General features: G+C 32.9%; 1 protein-coding gene across 2 annotated transcripts in view; it reads right to left on the reverse strand.

The window, feature by feature from the left end:
• The window catches only part of LOC130451253 (phosphatidylinositol 3-kinase regulatory subunit gamma), a 261,341-nt gene that overhangs the window by 100,605 nt on the left and 142,439 nt on the right, over nt 1-18,297 (reverse strand). Inside the window, exons 1-2 of one of the 2 annotated variants that reach the window (XM_056790157.1) lie at nt 15,569-15,864; nt 15,258-15,361 (exon numbers count right to left, since the gene is read on the reverse strand). In XM_056790157.1, coding sequence (XP_056646135.1) covers nt 15,258-15,361; nt 15,569-15,731 — 267 coding nt within the window. In that variant the 5' untranslated portion in view covers nt 15,732-15,864. Of the gene's footprint in view, nt 1-15,257; nt 15,362-15,568; nt 15,865-18,297 lie in introns of those variants that run through there. The other variant, XM_056790156.1, reaches the window with a different exon arrangement.

Here is an 18,297-nt window from a genome sequence, read left to right on the forward strand (position 1 = left end):
CGACACCTTCTATCAAAGTGCGATGGAGCTCCATCGTGCCTATAAAATAGAGATCTTCGCTCGTTTAGCGTTAAATCTTCTAATATCTTACTTAAAAAATCCAGGTACATATCACCATTAAAATTTCCAGGTAAAATGTATAACCTATTAATTTGTTACCTAAAGTTACTGCCCAAACATTAACTTTAAATCAGTTTAAAAAGTTTAAATCAGTAAAAAGAATAGATTTTAAAAACATTTGACTGAGAGCTGTCCTTTCTTGTAATGTTTAACAAAAATCCACTCTAACCGGTAGATCGTCGGGCAAGAGCTCTTAGACTTGTCTGTAATGGTAGTACTTGAAGAATACGTATTTGCTCGTCTTGCCAAATTCCTTATGGATTGTTGGATTTTGACCAAATAAATTTAAAATCATATTTTCTTTATTTATGGTTCTTGCTGTTCTTGGCCTACCAAAATTTATTTTTTCAGTTCTCACATTCCCAATTTCTCGACAACGTCGTTCAATGGCTCTAAATGTATTTTTACTTGGTAAGTTTCTTCAAGGAAATTTTCCTGCATAACGCGTAACAACTGCACTAGAGTTTTCTAAACACTCGCCTAAGGCTAATAACATGTCAGTTTATTCAAAATTTAAGTACATTTTGAATAACAATATTTTATTTAACAAATAACAGGGTTTCAGAAATGTAATTATTGTTGACTCAACGTCATAACTATCAATGAATGACAGTTTTCTATACCAAACTCAAAGAAAATGCTATTGCTGTTTAAAACTCAACAGAACAGAGTCCTAGAACCGCAATGCATGATCATCAAATTGATGTTTGTTCCATACCAATAGCAGCTCAGTGCCCATACTTATTCAACTTTGAAAAACAAAATCCTATGCTGATTAGACTGGATTTTTCTAAAACATTACAAGAAACGAAAGCTCTCAGACTCGATTTTTTTTAATGTATCCGTTTTATCGATGGGGTCTCATTTTCGTAATAAAAAAAATTTAATTCACATAATGCTTTCTAAGTAATAATACGAGGCATATTTTTTAAGTAAGTACCGTTTTACGATTGTGCCGCTGCAACCCCAAGGTCGGCGTTCCGCACATGCGCGCTGGTTACCTACATCTCTACTCACATCACGTCTACTCACTGACGCCATTACAGTCTGATTCTTCATTGTGTACGTTGTTTACTGAGTGTTTAAGATGCCTCCGACAATCGTGAGTCCCGCCGATTGTGAAGTACGGGCTGTTATACGATTTCTTAGTGCTAAAGACGTAAAACTGATCGATATTCATCGTGAGATCTGCGAAGTTTACGGGCAAATCATTATGAGTGATGGAATGGTAAGGAAATTGGTGAGAGCATTTCAAGATGGCCGCACAAATGTGCATGACCAAAGATCTCAACAAATCTTTTCAATGGGAAACTCTAGATCATCCTCCCTACAGTCCGGATCTGGCGCCTAGCGACTACCATTTGTTCCTGCACTTGAAGAAACACCTGGGCGCTCAGCGTCTTCAAGACGATAACGAAGTCAAAACAGTTGTGAAACAGTGGTTAATAAGTCAGGCGGCAGAATTTTATGAGGAGGGTATTCAAAAACTGGTGCCACGTTATGACAAGTGCCTCAATATTTACGGAAATTATGTAGAAAAGTAGATTAAGGTACAGGCTTTCATGTAAAAATAAAATTATTGCGATATCTTTGAACTTCTTTTTTATTAATTCCAAAATGGTACTTACTTAAAACATATGCCTCGTAATTTAAAATCAAAAGCAAACAATTTTTCACTGAACAAAATATTTTTCTGTTTTCTAGTTATCCTAGAGACGGGATCACTTTTTTTAAACACCCTGTAGTTTAGAAATAAAAATCTTCTATTTCTGTGTGTTCCATAAGTAAATATTAGATTACTTTGTTATCGATAAATATGTATTTAATTGTATGGTACACAATCGAGAATCAAAACGGTGAAAAGCTTGCTCAAACGATTTTTTCTACTTCCATTAATTCTGTATGTTATATAAATATTTTTGGTAGTAGAATTTACCACAAATTTATAACATGGTTATATATTTTGTCATTTGAATCCTAAAGGGTTTAGATAAAGAATGTATTTGTGATGTTTATGTGTAATAGGCACGTAGTAAAAATTAAATACTGAACTTACATAATTCCATGGAATAATATATTGTTAATCTACATATCTCATATAGCAGGTTGGTTGGAAGAGATTTCTTTCCATTTAATTTCCATTTTTTTGTTTAATATAAATAATACATAAAATAAAACTATACGCATATAAGAAATGAGGAGGTAGGTACTCAATTTTCCGACACTGGCAATCACTAATATCAATTCACTTTAATTTTCTTTTTGAAAGTCTGGAAACAAATTCCTTCACTGGCCACTTGACATTTGTATTTATATTGGTAAAAAATCAAAACAAGTTCATGTAAAATTGTAAGCACATACATTACATACATACGTATTAATTTGCACGTTGCGGACAGGACGGCGGCCGGCGCGGCAACAGCAGTATCGTCGCGTTGTACTGAATATGGAATATGCAAGTTTTTACAAGTAACAGTCGCTGAGCTTAAAGTTTAAAATATTATCCGCCTATATTGATAGGAGAAATCAAGCCAACATTTTAGCTCTTCACTATCGAAACCAAATAAATGTTCATGCATCTCCGCTTATGATTGTGGATCCCCATTTTTTGTCACACCAAACACTGTAAATTACGGTATGGTGGTTGTAGTGATTCGCCGTTTATTTTGTTTGAGAAAACTAAAAATACTTTATTTAATCGAATGTGATTTATATATAACAAAACAATACGATTATGTATCAAAGAAACAATGTCCCTTCATATGCGTGTTTGTTTTCTACGCATTCTTCCCTCCTGCCATCTCTCGAGTATCTTCAGAGATTCTTGAATTGAAATTGAAATAATAAGTCGTCTACTATTAGGCAATCAGGATTTGCATTTGAATAAACTACGAGTGCGAATCACTAAGGATAAGCACTAATCCATTATTGTTAAATCTTTTCTTGAGCTCCAATTATTTTGGAAAAAATCGGGTTGTATCAAATCTTCCAATTGGCTTAGCATTTTCCGAAAAGTGTACTTTATATCATGTTACTTCCCTCCTCTCCAGGTTACGTCGAATATCATTATTTTTACCATAAATAGAATAATTATTTATTTCCACACAATTTTCAGAACGTCCGACTACAGCTTCTTTGCCATTACGCCCTTCAGCATTACGAGAAAAAATAGTGGAACGGGGCCAGATCAGGGTTATATGGTGGGCGTTCAATCTCTGTTAAGCCACGTTTGCAGTAGCCTTGGAAAGCAACTGCCTTAGTAATTCAGCGTCATATGCTGTGTGCACGATTATATTTGATTCCTAAAAGTTAATCAAAAGAATACCCTCGCAGCCCCAAAAATATTGTAGCCTCTTTAAAAGACCATAGATCGTTCACCCGTTACAATTGATTATATACCCTCTTGGTCTTCGGGGCGAAGCTCTCAAAATCGCTCACAATATTCTACTTGACACTGCTTTTACACTACACCAATTTTTGTCATATTATACGCTAATATATGTTTCTTAAAACACTTGTTTGGGAAATGTCGGTCTGCGCTGAAATTTCTTCTGTTTTTAGACAATTTCTTCCACTGATTTAATGTTTTTTGGGGTAAACACCGTCCCAAGGCCTCCCGCACTTGGCTCATTATAATGATTCTCGTCCCCAGCGAAACAACTTACACCAATCTTTAATTATTGAAAAAGTTACAAGTCATTCTGTTTTTGATATTTGTTGGTGTTAATCTTTGTTTTAATCAAAAATTTTATAACTCAGCAAAATTCAATTTGAGACATCTTTCAAAACAACTTGACTAAGTGGTCGTTCGAGCTTTACTATAACAAAATGAAATCATAAAGATTTTTCCTAATGCACTGTGCTGTACTATATGAGCCCTAGAACTCATGGACCGCACTACGTATACGCCTTTCTTATAAAAGCAGTTGAAATGTGTTTTCTCTTATCCTGAATCATTTGGATTCAGCTTTTTTGCCTCCAAAGCTTCATTTTTTTGATATTTCTCACAGATTATCAACTAAATTTTTGATAAGACGTTTTTTATGAAAATAATTTGACGTTGACGTAGTGCATATTTATCATTTATTGGTAAAAATAGGTAAATTATCATTATAAATGGGGTAGTCTCATTAGTGTATTAGTAGGAGAAATATTGTTGATAAAATTTCTGATGAAAAACTTCCAAACAATAAACTAACTTTAATTTGTTCTCCAAAAATTAAATATGTTTTAAATTAAGTCTTGGGTTCATAAACATGTAGACTGTCTTGTATTTTTCAAGTGCTGTCAGTATAAATATTTCTGATACATAATAATTCATAACATATTTAGAACAAGAAACAGGTGCTTTAGTTATTCATTAAACTGAGGAACGTTTCAGAACTTTAATATATCGTCAAATTATCAGTAATGTTGTTAGTTCATTGCAAGTACAGGTTATTTTAGACGTCCCCAGTCTAACTATTTCCTCTCTAAAATAGTTAAATTGAAATCAAATCTATTGATAATAATATTTTATTAATAATATATTATTTTTTTTGTTTGTAGCCTTATGATCCAATCTTATTTTTATTAATGTTTTTGTTGCACTTCATCGTTGAATTTCAATATGTGTGCACCAAAACGTTGTGTGCTTATCTATAAGTACTAACATGTCATCGTTTTCATTTTCTCAACTATTTGTTTAACCAAAGAGTGATGTTACGAGGGTTGGTCACATGTTTTAAGATAGACAAATAAACACAAATATTTACTCTCGATATGGCTTTATTGTTTTTCAAAATATTCTCCATTAAAATCAATACACTTTTTCATGCGTTTGAACCAATTCTTGATGCATTTTTTCCATGCCGATTGGGGTGCATCCAAAACATGTGATTTGATTGACCTCTTCCTCAAATGTAGAAAAACGTTAACGACGCAATTTATTTTTGATCTGCGGTAAAAAGAATGGTCCATAAATTCGATGATTCTTCTTCTGCGATTGGTTTCCCTAATTTTTTCACTTCGTGCAAACAAATGCTGTTGTACCATTCAGAATTGACCGTTCTACGTTGCTCTAACTCTAATAGAACGGTGGCCACATGTCCAGCGATTCCGAAGTGCCATTTGCAAATTGCTTCGTGCGCGAACAACTTTTGTTGGATTTGGCTCCTCTTAAAAGATCCATACAGTCGATTGTTGTTTAGTTTTGGGTTTGTATGCAAAGGTCCATGATTCGTTATTGGCCACGTCTTTTAAAGCACCACGATTCTTTGCAGTAGTCTACACGAGCTTTTTTTTGAAAGATTGTTAAATTAAGTGGTATCCAACACGAACTAATCTTTTCGACAGCCAAATTTTTATGCAATTTTGAATATATGCGAGAAGAAATAATGCCCAAGTATGCTTCAATCTCACGGTTTGTCACATAACGATCTTGCAATATCAGTTTACGCACAGCAACCGCTGATTTTGGACAACCTTCACGAAATTCATCTTGTAGCGAAGTTCCACCACGAGTGAATTAGAAAACAATAGTTCTTAAAGAAAATCCAGGGTTCGCAACCATATATGCAGCGATGCATGCTGGGCATAGAAATGTATGAGAATCGTGTGGATTCGACGAATGACCCAGGTAAAGGACGTCATCTACAGAATCAAATACACCAAGTGACAATGGGAAGGACATCTAGTGACAATTACCGACAATAGGTGGACCATAAGTATAACACAATGGTACACAAGAGGCGGCATAAGAATGAACCGGCGCCCAAATGTAAGATGGGATTATCATATTAGAAAGGAAAGAACTTTTATGAAATTTTTCAACAACGCAACACATGAAAGAGATATTTGTATATAAAGATACCACAAGATTTATAGGGATAGTCCTTTGGTAAGAAGAAATTATTAATGTATGTTTGATTTTCTAAAAGACAAACAGAACAACTATCGCTTTTCCTCGTCACTTTCTTCTACAGTGAGACTAATTTTGATTTAGTACGATTAAATTCTGAAATTCTATGTAAATGTTTATAATCAGGCTTTGAATTCCAAATAACATTTTGGGTTTTGCTTTAATTAAACTTTAAGCAATTAAAATTCCTGCACCATGAGCTTTTGTATCTTCCTTCTTATAATAAATGCTTATTGTTGTAAGAAATCTCTTGAACAAACGCCAAGTATTACTTTTGTTCGTTGCAGTATTTGTATACTATGTAAGTGCAGACACAGTGCGGAGGAGACTGCGGGGGCATGAAACTTCTGGAAAGGCATCGAGAGAGGCGGTTATTTGCCGATCAGTATTCTCATTCGAGACAGAATGTGGAGAAGACCAGGAGAACGATTTGCTTAATGTACCATTCGTGAATCACGGCCTTTTGAAAGGAGATCATTTATGGTTTGGAGTGGAATTAATTTCCACGCCCGAGCTGAACTGATTTTCATAAATAATGGAGCTCTGACTGCTCGGAAGTACATCGAAGAAGTTCTCCTAGAGGCTGTGAATTATTGGAGAGCAATTCATTTTAAAGCAGTATAATACTCGTTCACATGCTCCCAGAATTGTTACCGAATACTTGGAGCAAGTTGGAATCATAATTGTGGATTGGCCTACACGATCTCCCGATATGAATATCATAGAGCATTTGTGGGATAATTTAGGGAAGCGTGTTAGACGTTGTCATCCTCCTCCTAGTGATTTAAGTCAGCTCCAAATTGCTCTTCGAGAAGAATGGGATGCTACGCCGGTGGAGTACGTCCAGAATTTTATTTCTTCGATGCCTGACAGGGTTAGAACCGTTCTCCGCAGCAGAGGGAGTAATAACCGCAATTAGAATTACATAAATTGTTTAGAAAACCTAATAAAAATGAAGAACAACTTTTTTAAAAAAATGTGTTAATTTATCATTTTTTCTTTATTTTGTATCGCTTGACAAATTAAGGTTTAATGTTTATTGTGGAAAAGTATTGAACATTGACATCCGTTTTTAAAATCGCCGTCATTTTCATCACGACTATATCAGATTTGAAAAAACGCAAGGCCATTAAACAGTGTAAAAATATGTGTGTGTGCATTGCAATTCTTTTTACGTCAGCCGTTCACCAGCATTATGTTAGATTTGTATAATTTGTGCCCAATCTGTGGTTTTGGACGTGGTTAAAGCCTCGAAACACGTTAAAATGATTTTACTTTTAATTAAAAACCACCATGAAAATCCGGAAAACGTGTTTTGCGGAAGAAAACACGCCATCATTCGCATTATCTAAGTTACACCCGGCGCAGATGTAAAAGATGACAACTGAAAATTTGAAACAAACTTGTGAATCTATTGCCCGGTTTTATGATTTACTGAACATAAGGAATGAAATCGAACTTTGGCACGATAGGCTTAATCTAACAAATATAAAAGTCGTTGAAGTCCTAAAAGAAACAAATTCCTTCTTTCCCGAAACGGAAAAAGCATTAAAAATTTTGATCGCTTTACCATGCTCGACCTGTACAGTAGAGCGATCCTTTAGCAGCCCCAGAAGACTAAAAACATGGCTAAGAAGCACCATGGCAGAAGATCGCCTTAATTGTCTGGCCATGATAAGTGTACACAGAGCTCTAGTAAATACAAACATAAATAATTTTGATACAGTGACTGAAAGTTTTGCAAAAAATCCCCTCATGTTGGATTTAAAAATTATTTTTTTTAAAATAAATAATTATTACTGTGTTCAAAAGTTTAATTTAGTTATTATTCTGTCCAGCGCTTGTGAAGTTTTATACATTGATATTGATATTGCCATCGTGGCAAAAACTTCCAAAATGCAGCGCTTCATGCTCTCGACTATACCAGGCGTTCATATTTTTTATCCTCCATAATATTATACATAATAGTCATAAGCTGGCCATGCCCTTGAAGTTATATTCGATTCGAATTAATAATCTTACAATGAAAAAGCGTCCAGATAGCGTCCAAGCATCCAGTATATGGTTTTTAAATGTTGGAATTAATTCCTACCTCCTACGTAAAATATTGATAAGTCAAGCGTGTTTTCAATTACTTCAATTTAACTTGAAACATTATTGGAATATACTTAAAATGTGACAACTGGTTTCCATATTATCCATATTTACATTAAATTAAAATATATATATATATATATATATATATATATATATATATATATATATATATATATATATATATTAAAACGAGAAATTTATTATTCAACTCAAACTATTGCAATGAAAGGAAATATTAATTTAAACTGTATATTCAATAATAAAAGTGTTTTTATTAGGTTTTGATCATTCCTAGAGTACCAGTATATAAAATGAATTTATAATAAAATATTTCCATTGGATTGAAAGTTTAATACGCAAAAAATTTGATGTCTCGGAGGATAACTAGTATTGGCAGTCGATAAAGGGGAGGAAAGCCAAATATTCAATGATTTTATTGCGCATACTGTCAAAATATTACTTAATTCAAATAACTAAATGAGGGCGTGTTTGGAAGAAAAGTTGGACATTGGCCAATACCAACTTTACCAATTTTAAAAGCAGCCCCCCTTATATTTTTTATTCTTGGGATTCTTCAGAAAATTCTAGACATAAATGATGTAGAATGTTCTATACCAATCTTCAAGTCTTTCCAGATTTTCTATAAAACTCAACATTAAAAAAAAGAAAATTATTTTATTTCAAAAATACACTAAATACCTAAGAAGTAATATTGATTATTTCTTAATAAGGGTTTGGGACAGGAAGATGGAATTTACGAAAAATATAGTATAACTGATAGAATGAAGGTTAGAAAGATATCAATGATGAAGAGAAATTTCGTGAAATAATTGACCATTACATTAAAAATCTTCTTGAATTTTCGACAAAAAAAACTCATTTCCTGATCTCCATTATTAAAAAAAAAATTGGATCTAACGGTGATACGGTGATTAATCATATAAATAAATGACCAAAAATAATTTTTTTTCAATGCAATGATTGTTTTCTTCCACCAAGAACTAGATGTTCATTAAAATATAATAAATGAAATATAAAATTTTGTAACTTAATATTATCAATTGGGCAGATAAAAAGACTCCGCGAAACAGACAATTGTTTGGCCAATTATTTTAACATTATTTGTTGCGAGGTCGCAGATAAATTTCTTTAATTAAGGAACATTTTTAAGTAAGAACCAATTGAGCATCGTCTCCCCACGTTTTGTCAAGTGATGTCACATATAAGTCTATTACTGTTTCCCAGTCACCTCCAAGAAGTTAGGCCCGCACACAAGTTACAAAAATTTTGAATTTGTTTAGGGGATGTTCTAGGTTTGTTATGCTGTGTTCCAAAACCGCATAAGGCTGAGAATGGAACTTTTATAAAAAAAAATGAGAAAAAAACTGCACCACATTTTCAAGTTAACGCAATTTTGACGTTTGTTCTGAGTTGTTCTAGGACTGTTGTATGTTGTTCCAAAGTATAACGTTCACAAATTCCATAAATGACGATTATAATAGTTGTTATGAGTTGTTTCAAGTTTATTCTCAATTGGAATTTTATTTGCGGACAAAAAATATTTTTTGGAAAGTTAATGGAAATTGATTATATTATTTAATTAATATCCCACTGACGCCTGAATTTTAACAAATCGATATTATTATATTCCGAGACATCACCTTTTTAGCGGTTGTTCTACATTAGTCCAAAATATCTCATTCCAAAAGAAAAAGATTTCAGCCTTATTCCGTGCTAGAACAAAGTAGAACAAAACCAACTTTGAACGATCGCGAAAAAGCAAGAACAACTCTAAAATAGCGATTCAGCGAAAATTCAGGTGGTAGTGAGATATTAGTTGAATAATATAATCAATTTTCTTAAAATTTCGAAAAAATATTTTTTTTCCACAACAATATACTGGAACAACTGAAAACAAACTTAAAACAACTCAGAAAAACGACTAAAATTGCGATTGCTCGAAGAAGTGGTGCTATCTCAAAAATTATTTTTCGCGAAATTTTTGAAAACAAAAATTTTTTAACAGTATATTTTGTTACAATATAGAAGAAACCTAGAGCAAAACAGAGCAATTGCCAAAATCGCAATACCTTGAACATTCTGTGCCAACTAAAAAATCGTTTGTTCTCAATTTTAATTTTCAGCCCCATGCGGTTTTGGAGCACAATAAAACAAGCAGGAATATTCAAAATTTTTCAAACTTGCGGTGCCAACTTCTTTGGGGTTTGCTAGTCTCTCACTACGACGCAATTACATTATGATCAGCTACTCGATTTTTAATGCCAAAAAATTTCGTCCTGCTGGAATTCATGGTCAGCTTCTTGAATATTATGTTGAAGGTGCAAAAATGATGAAAATGTGCGTAAATGATGCAGAAAAAACAAAGTTTGATGAGGAAATCGCATACAGTCAACAGGCTTTCATCTGTTTTAAAATTCTTGGTGGGAAACGCTTGGAAATGATGACAATAGAAAGAAACTGTTAGGTGCTACGTGTTGATGTTAAAAATGGAAAAATTTTCATATTTTATTCAACATTACAATTCTACCTCCATAACAAAATTTTCTCCTACTCACTACAAAACGGTTCTTACTTAAAAAATAACCCAGCTTGTTAGAAAATTCACTCAAGTTTCATTTAAAACTATAATAAATTCTTTGAAATCTTTATACAATATGTTTTTGTGCTTTAAAAATTTCATATCACGTACACCTTTTAGAAGCCGCAACCGGAAATTGATGCACTTTAGAGTATTTTCAGCATTAAGTTAAAATTATTAGTAATAGAATTTCGAGAGGTGGGACTAACCTTTCTATAACCTTTTTATTTCTTCTAATTTATTAATTATTCATGTATCATTCCCGATCGAATGAGCTTTCGTACGTATTTTTAGGAGCTTTTTCTCTATTTTTCGGCATTACATCTAGTGAACTAAACCATTTATTTACCATTAATGGTACATTGAGGGTAGGATAAAAAGAGCTTTATAGAGAAATAAAATTGTTCGTTTCAATCATAAAAAAGTTATTTTTATTTGAGTGAAATTGATTTTATTAGATACTAATACACTACTCACTATTGTAAATATAAATTTTATTACCATACAAAATCTCAACTATTTTATACACACCTCAATCTTTCATTTTATTTTATCACTCAAATTTCGTGTATAATCCCACAAATTTGAAGAATTAATCTTTACGTAATTAAGCATGACAAGAAAATTATGAAAGATACAAAGCTAAGTCAGTATTTCAAATTTTTAAGAAAAAAGTTGTGTTGAACATTACTTTCATTTCCCACTTCAACTTAAAAAAATTGTTTTTCCTTGTATCCCGGTGATATTAGTTACCACTATTTTTGTACATGTTTCTTTAAAATGCTTTATATGAATCTTACTTCTCTAATATGCTCATTAATTTTCTATTGGATTGATATCAGAATTCTAGGACTGACGGAGCAGGACTTGAATCTCTTGCTCAGTAAACCTTAACTTTGGATCTGAATTTTTATAATTTATAACTCATTCTTTAGTATTCAATGCTTTAATGTTTTTTTTCTTAAATCATTCTTATGACTTCCTAATCTATATTCCAAATATTGAGATGTTTGTCCTATGCGAACAGCATCTTTTTTAATTTTTAGTTGTTTTAAACTACTAAAATCTTCCGATTAAGTATTATATGTCCTTTATGACTTATTCTAATTTTACATTTATTCAAATAAATCGATTTAATGAATAATGTATATAATTTGACAAAGATTCATTACTTATCAGGGTTCTAAAAGTCGGTTTGTATTTTGATTAAAGCCAGGCTGAAACGTCAAAAATATTTTGCATAATTTTATTATGCAGGTCGAAGAAGTAAGAAATTTGTATATTTATACAGCAACTACTGAAAAATAGATAAGTGGTAATCGAAAACCACTTTTTAATCCACCTGTGACCATAAAAATGTATCTGAAAGAACATAAAAGACAAAGAAGGGCTTGATGATCTTGCTATGGTAGAAAATCGTGAGGGTTCAGAAGGGGTGCAGCTCAAAATTTATTTCCACAGTGATAATAGTGACAGCTTTAACAGGCTTCACAACATTCTTCCTAGTTAAGATCATTTTTCTAAAAATGTCCTACACTTTGACTGAATTTTCTATTGTTTCTCGTCATATTGGAGCTTTACATTTTACAGAAATTTTTATAAACGAAATATTACATATTTGATTTAATACGTTTTTACAATATTTTCTTTTTAAAAACTTATAATTAATATAGACATCAAACATTATCATATTATTGATGCAGAAATTGATGAAGATAAAGTAGTTCCGGGAAAGTATGTTTGGGCTACACAGAGGCTAACGAAGCTGCACAAATGAAACGTATAGGTGGCACACACGAATGCGTGCAACGAGCGCACTGTGGGTCGAGCGCACAAATTATATAGGAGGGTGCATCGAGGGCACATTTCTAGTTAAAAAGACGGTATCTTTGATCCCTGTATTTAGCTTCAAATGTTTATATAATGTAAATAAAAGAAGAAAAATTATATTCAAACCAATGCGATTATAGTCATAGTCTCCTAACTTAACCTAACCATTCTTAAATTAAAAGGCTTTTTTGTGGAAAATTCAAAATACGCAATTTTTCAATTATTTTTAACCTAATACCAAAAATGCATACGTTCTTAGAAAAAAGAATTTTTTCTATCAATTTTTGTTCAATATTTTATATAATATTGAACATTTGGTCATTTTGGACAATCTTAGATGTTGCTGATGGTTTTTCGTTTTGTCTTAATGATTATTCGAAAGTTTGTATTTTGGCCCATCTCTAGGACTCACTTCGGCAGATCAAATTTTCTTGTGCGAACGATCTTTCGGATTCGTCACAGGTAGTGTGCGCTAGATGCACGAAATATTTCCTTAATATGCCCGTGCGCTTCTTGCACCTCATCGGCACACACACACACACATACACACACACACACACACACACACACACACACACACACACACACACACACACACACACACACACACACACACACACACCTTCAGAACAAAAGAAAATACTCAATATTGACTCCATTTTGGTCCTACTTTGACTTGCGTTTTTTAATTTTGGTGATCTCGAATGATTCCACTGTGAAGTCTATTCACAATAACAAAATGGAAGAGCGGAAAACACTGACAAACGCTCGCGTCCACGAGCTTACACGTCCAGTCGGTAACTATGAACACCAAAAAGTTCCCAAAGACATATTATTAACGCTAATGCCTTAAAGACTTTTAAATAGATGCTTTTGGGAAAAAATTCGTAAGTTATTACTTTAACTGAGGTTTTATTACCATTTAACGATATATTTGGAATAATTAAGAATGATTCTGGAGTTATTACAGCTGTTATAAGAGGTTTCAACAAACTCATTCGAATAGAGATCATATTACTAGTATCTCATCTAACAAGAACTATAAAAATCTCGAATATGAAGATTTACATCACACATAGAAGTTTTAATTAAAAATGCTGCTTAATGAGAAACTGATTTTCTAAGAAAATAAATATGGAAGTCTTGGATGGGTTGGAAAACACGTTATTCCCCTGGCTACGTTCCTGATATTATGTTGTTAATATATTAATTAGTCGAAATGAATATTTCTCTATGTAAATGAAAATTTTTTAAGCTGAATCGAGAAACTTTATTCAAATATTTTAACGATGTCAGCTCTCGTATAACTGAAACATGGGAAAGTTTATTAAATCAAAATGAAAAATGAAGAGAGCTAGCTAGCTCTTAATTAGCGCCGACGTAATTGAACGCCCGAATGGGATCCGCTTGTGCTTCTAAATAAAATGTTTTGCAAAAAGAATATGACATTTATTAAAAAGTAATCCTCTTGATTCATTTGATTCCGATTTTCCATATACCTTGTTAAACGCAGCAGAGTTAGCATTAATAAAATTCCTTAGAGGCATTTGATTGTGGTGTTGAATAATTTTGATTATATTATTGTTCAAGTTACGACTTGACGGGAATCGTCCCAATTTGTTAATTCGTTCAAGATTATATAATACTTTTTGTACTTGAATTGAGTAGATTACAAATTAGATACCTTATGGGAAAATAGTTATGGAAAAATATGAAATACGATGTGCAGTCTAATTATACTTATTCCAGAAAGTAACCACAGTTCACTGGTCGAACAAATTGTTTCGAATTTATTATAATCACAAGGCAATTATAAAGTCAAGAATAATTAAACAGAGATGTGAATATAATTATTGAGTACAAAGTTTTTTAAAGCAAATAGGAAGAAAGAAGCTGTGAAGTGGATAATCTTGAAAAAATAAAAAAATCTACTGAAAAACATTCTGATTCTGATCAAAATTCATCCAAGTACAAACTAAGTTAATATTTTTGAGTTAAATTCCTTATTTTTTGGCAGCTTAAATAAGTTATATTTCAAGTAATTAAAACTTATTTATTTGATCCTTTCTAGTCTCATCTCGACCAAAAATAGAATTACTGAATAAACAGGAACCTATAAATTCAAAAACACTGACAACAAAATTATATAATCTTGCATCAGCTGTTAGCAAACGACCTAGGTAGGCATGTAACTTTCGATTTTCACCCTCACAGCAAACAAAAGGTTCGAGGATCGTGGATACACAGTAAGGGATTATTTAACGACAGTTCGTCAGTCACTGATGCCGTTTATAGATATTTAATAGATAATAAACCACAAACGTCTAACAATAATTTGATATAATAACATCCACAATATATAAACAAAGGATTTGTTTAAATCGAACTAAGATGGCGGACAGAGCTCAAAACTACCCTTATATATTTTTTAAATGTTTCGATAATGTTTATTAAGATGAAATTATATTAAAAATCGTTGCTGCCTGTACCAGTAGTTAATGTTATACTGGCATTCTTAGAATATAACACAAGGGTGACAAAGAAATATGTATGAAAACAAAGAAAATGAAATTTTTGTAGAAATGTATATACCTACAATTTTGAATGAATATTTTTATAATCTATTGATTGTTATTTAAAAAAAAAACAAAAAAAGACCGGTTGGAGTAGTTACTACTAATGTGCACTTTAGAAAAAAATTTAAAAACTCACCTTGTCGTAATCTAAGGTAACTGGAGGAAGGGCATCATTGTCCTTCTGGCACATGTACTGAAGGTTGAACTTGAGGCAGAAGTTGTGGAAGCAAGCGTGACAATCTGAAGTACATAAAGGAACACAGTTACAACAACAAGTTAACTCACATGAGCACAAGAGGTTGTGGAACGAAACAATTCGAGCGCAGCAAAATTCAGCACCAATTTCATTGGTACTATATCCCCAATAAAGTTCTCTATCACGAGATTTAGAGTTCAGTCCCATGGATGTAGTTCCCTGTTGATTGGTTTCCCCATCTGAGTACGTACCCTCAGCTGATACAACAGTCATAGAGGCCGGCCGGCTGATTCCTCGTAGCATGTAGTTTTCGGCATCAACAGATAATATATTCGAGAATTTTGTTTCTACTGATTTTTTTGGCATTATATTTCTTCTATTATCGTTGTCCCCACTTTCTTCGTTTATGCTCATATTTATTTTTCATTTATTTCGGATATTAACTAACTCAGCGACACATTCACTTAGACATCTACATCCCACAACTCTTCACTTCAGACTACCGGGTGGCAGAACTCGGAACTGGCCCTACTCGCACAACTAACAGGATACTGCCATGCGCAATCAACATTAAGATCACGCTGTGGATACAACCGCGCGCGCCCCGCAGTCCACACTTCGTCTACTTTTGTTCCCAAGAGGCAGATAGCCTCACGTCATTACTTTATATAAAACCGGTCTTTCGATCCAAACCTCTGTGCTCTCTCACTTAAAACTAATATACTTATATCAACGTGTACTGAATAATCAAAATTATTATTTCGTTTTTACGTGTAATCTAATAAATTTGATAATATATTTATATTACAACATTTAGTTTGAATACAAACATTTTGGCGACTGGCCTTTCAACTATATCAGTGCCATTAGCAAAAAAAAATATAAACAAATATTTTCAACGGTTTTAAATGAAATTAGTGTGAAGTGTATACAGATTCATGATAAAATAATGCACAGAATTCGTAACATGTAAATGAACGTTCATGAAAAAAACTTAATTAATAAAAAACAAAAAACAAAACAAACTTGATTTTGAATTTATGAAAAAAACTACCCAGTGAGAACATTTGTTCTTATCAATTTTTTCGATTGTGTTAGTACAACCGTTTGTCAATGTCAGTCTTACAATTAGTATAATAACACATCACTCAATAAATCGTGTGATTATCTAAGAAAAACACATTTTTTGCCAAAAAACGATTTTATTCAATTCAATTTATTCTAGAACAATACAATCATTCCAACGCTTCTCTAACTACTCGAAGCCGTGCTTGTAGAGGGATTTGACTTTTGCGTCAAAATAGGCTTCAGTTTCAGCAATTACTTCTTCATTTGAGCTGAAATTATTACCGGCGAGTATTTTTTGAGATCAGCGAATAGCCAGTAGTCACTGTGGGCCAGATCTGGACTGTACGGTGGATGAGGAAGCAATTCGAAGTGTAATTCGTTCAATTTAGCCATCGACTTGTGAATCGGTTCGTTGTCTTGGTTTAACAGTGGTTCGACATATAAGACCGTTTTCCCTTGATTTTTCCATTCAAACGATCCAACAACTCTATGTGGTATTTGCTATTGATTGTCTCTCCCTTTTGGAGATAGTCGATAAACAAAATTCCACGTACATCCCAAAATACTGAAGCCATAACCTTCTCAGCTGACTGTTATTCCTTTGGACGCTTCAGACCTTGTTTACCGGTTGCAGTCCACTTAGATGATGATCGTTTCGATTCCAGAGTGGAGAGATGGATCCATGTTTCATCCATTGTCACATATGGACGCAAAAAATCCGATTTATTAAGTGTAAACATGGCCAAACACTGCTCTGAATCATTAACACGTTGTTGTTTTTGATCGATAGTTCTGCCTTCTGATATCCTCAGCTATCTCACGCAATTTCAATTTACGATTATATATAACCAATTTGCGGATTTTTTTGATGTTTTCTGGAGTAACCAACTCGATTTGACGAACAGAACGTTCACCATAATCGGACCACGTTTGAATTCAACAAACAAATGATTTTTTTTATGAAGCAGAGTCCGGATAACACTTTTGAAGCTATTGCTGAGCTTTTTCAGTTTTTTTCATCATTAAGAAGCAATGAAAAATTAAAACACGAAACTGTTTTGAATTCCAAATTCAACCAAATGGCTGTCAGTTTAATCTAACTAATCGAAATGTCATGAAATTTCAAAAACGTCATATGGATTTAACAATTAACCGAAAGATAAGCGTAGAAATTCTAATGATGTCTAAGTCTAAGCTTGTTTTCTATTTAACGATATACATCTTGAGAGACCTTCAATTTTAAAAAGGGGGAGTAAGCAGAATTTTGGAAAATTTAATGAAACTGGAAGGTTGCTCCAAAATCTGGAAGACCAGGAATAAGCGACGATACGAAGTTAACTATTGGGCTATTATTAGAAGTCAACAGTCACTAAACTATAGCAAATATTGCCTTACAACAAACTGTTAGTGAATCGTATGTAGTGAAATTTTTAAAGATAGAGAAAATGTGCACATATAGTGTTCAATTTGTTCACGAACTCTGAGGAGATGATCCGGACAGACGTTTAGAATTTTATGAAATCATTAATAATTCCAATTTTTCCTAATAGTGTAATATTTTCAAACTTTTACAACGTGGTACACAATTATCGCTACTAGCTTGGGAAAATTCCTACTGGATTCAGACAAATCACACCCAGCGACCCCCAAAAATTATTGTTTGGGTCAAAGGAAAATTGATTGGTTCTTATTTCCCTAACATCTGAGCGATATTTGAAGCATCTTTGTATGGCAATGTTTCCGGACCTAATTGCGGATCCAAATAATAGGGAAAATTCAGATCCCATTATTTGGTTCCAGCAAGACTGTACATAATTTCATTATAGTTTTAATTTTAGCACGTTTCTAGATAACCAGTTTGAACTAAGGTGGTTTGGAAAAAAATATTGATGACGTCATAACTTCGATAAAT

This window comes from Diorhabda sublineata, chromosome X, assembly GCF_026230105.1.
Source record: "Diorhabda sublineata isolate icDioSubl1.1 chromosome X, icDioSubl1.1, whole genome shotgun sequence".
In the NCBI taxonomy this organism is placed as follows: domain Eukaryota; kingdom Metazoa; phylum Arthropoda; class Insecta; order Coleoptera; family Chrysomelidae; genus Diorhabda; species Diorhabda sublineata.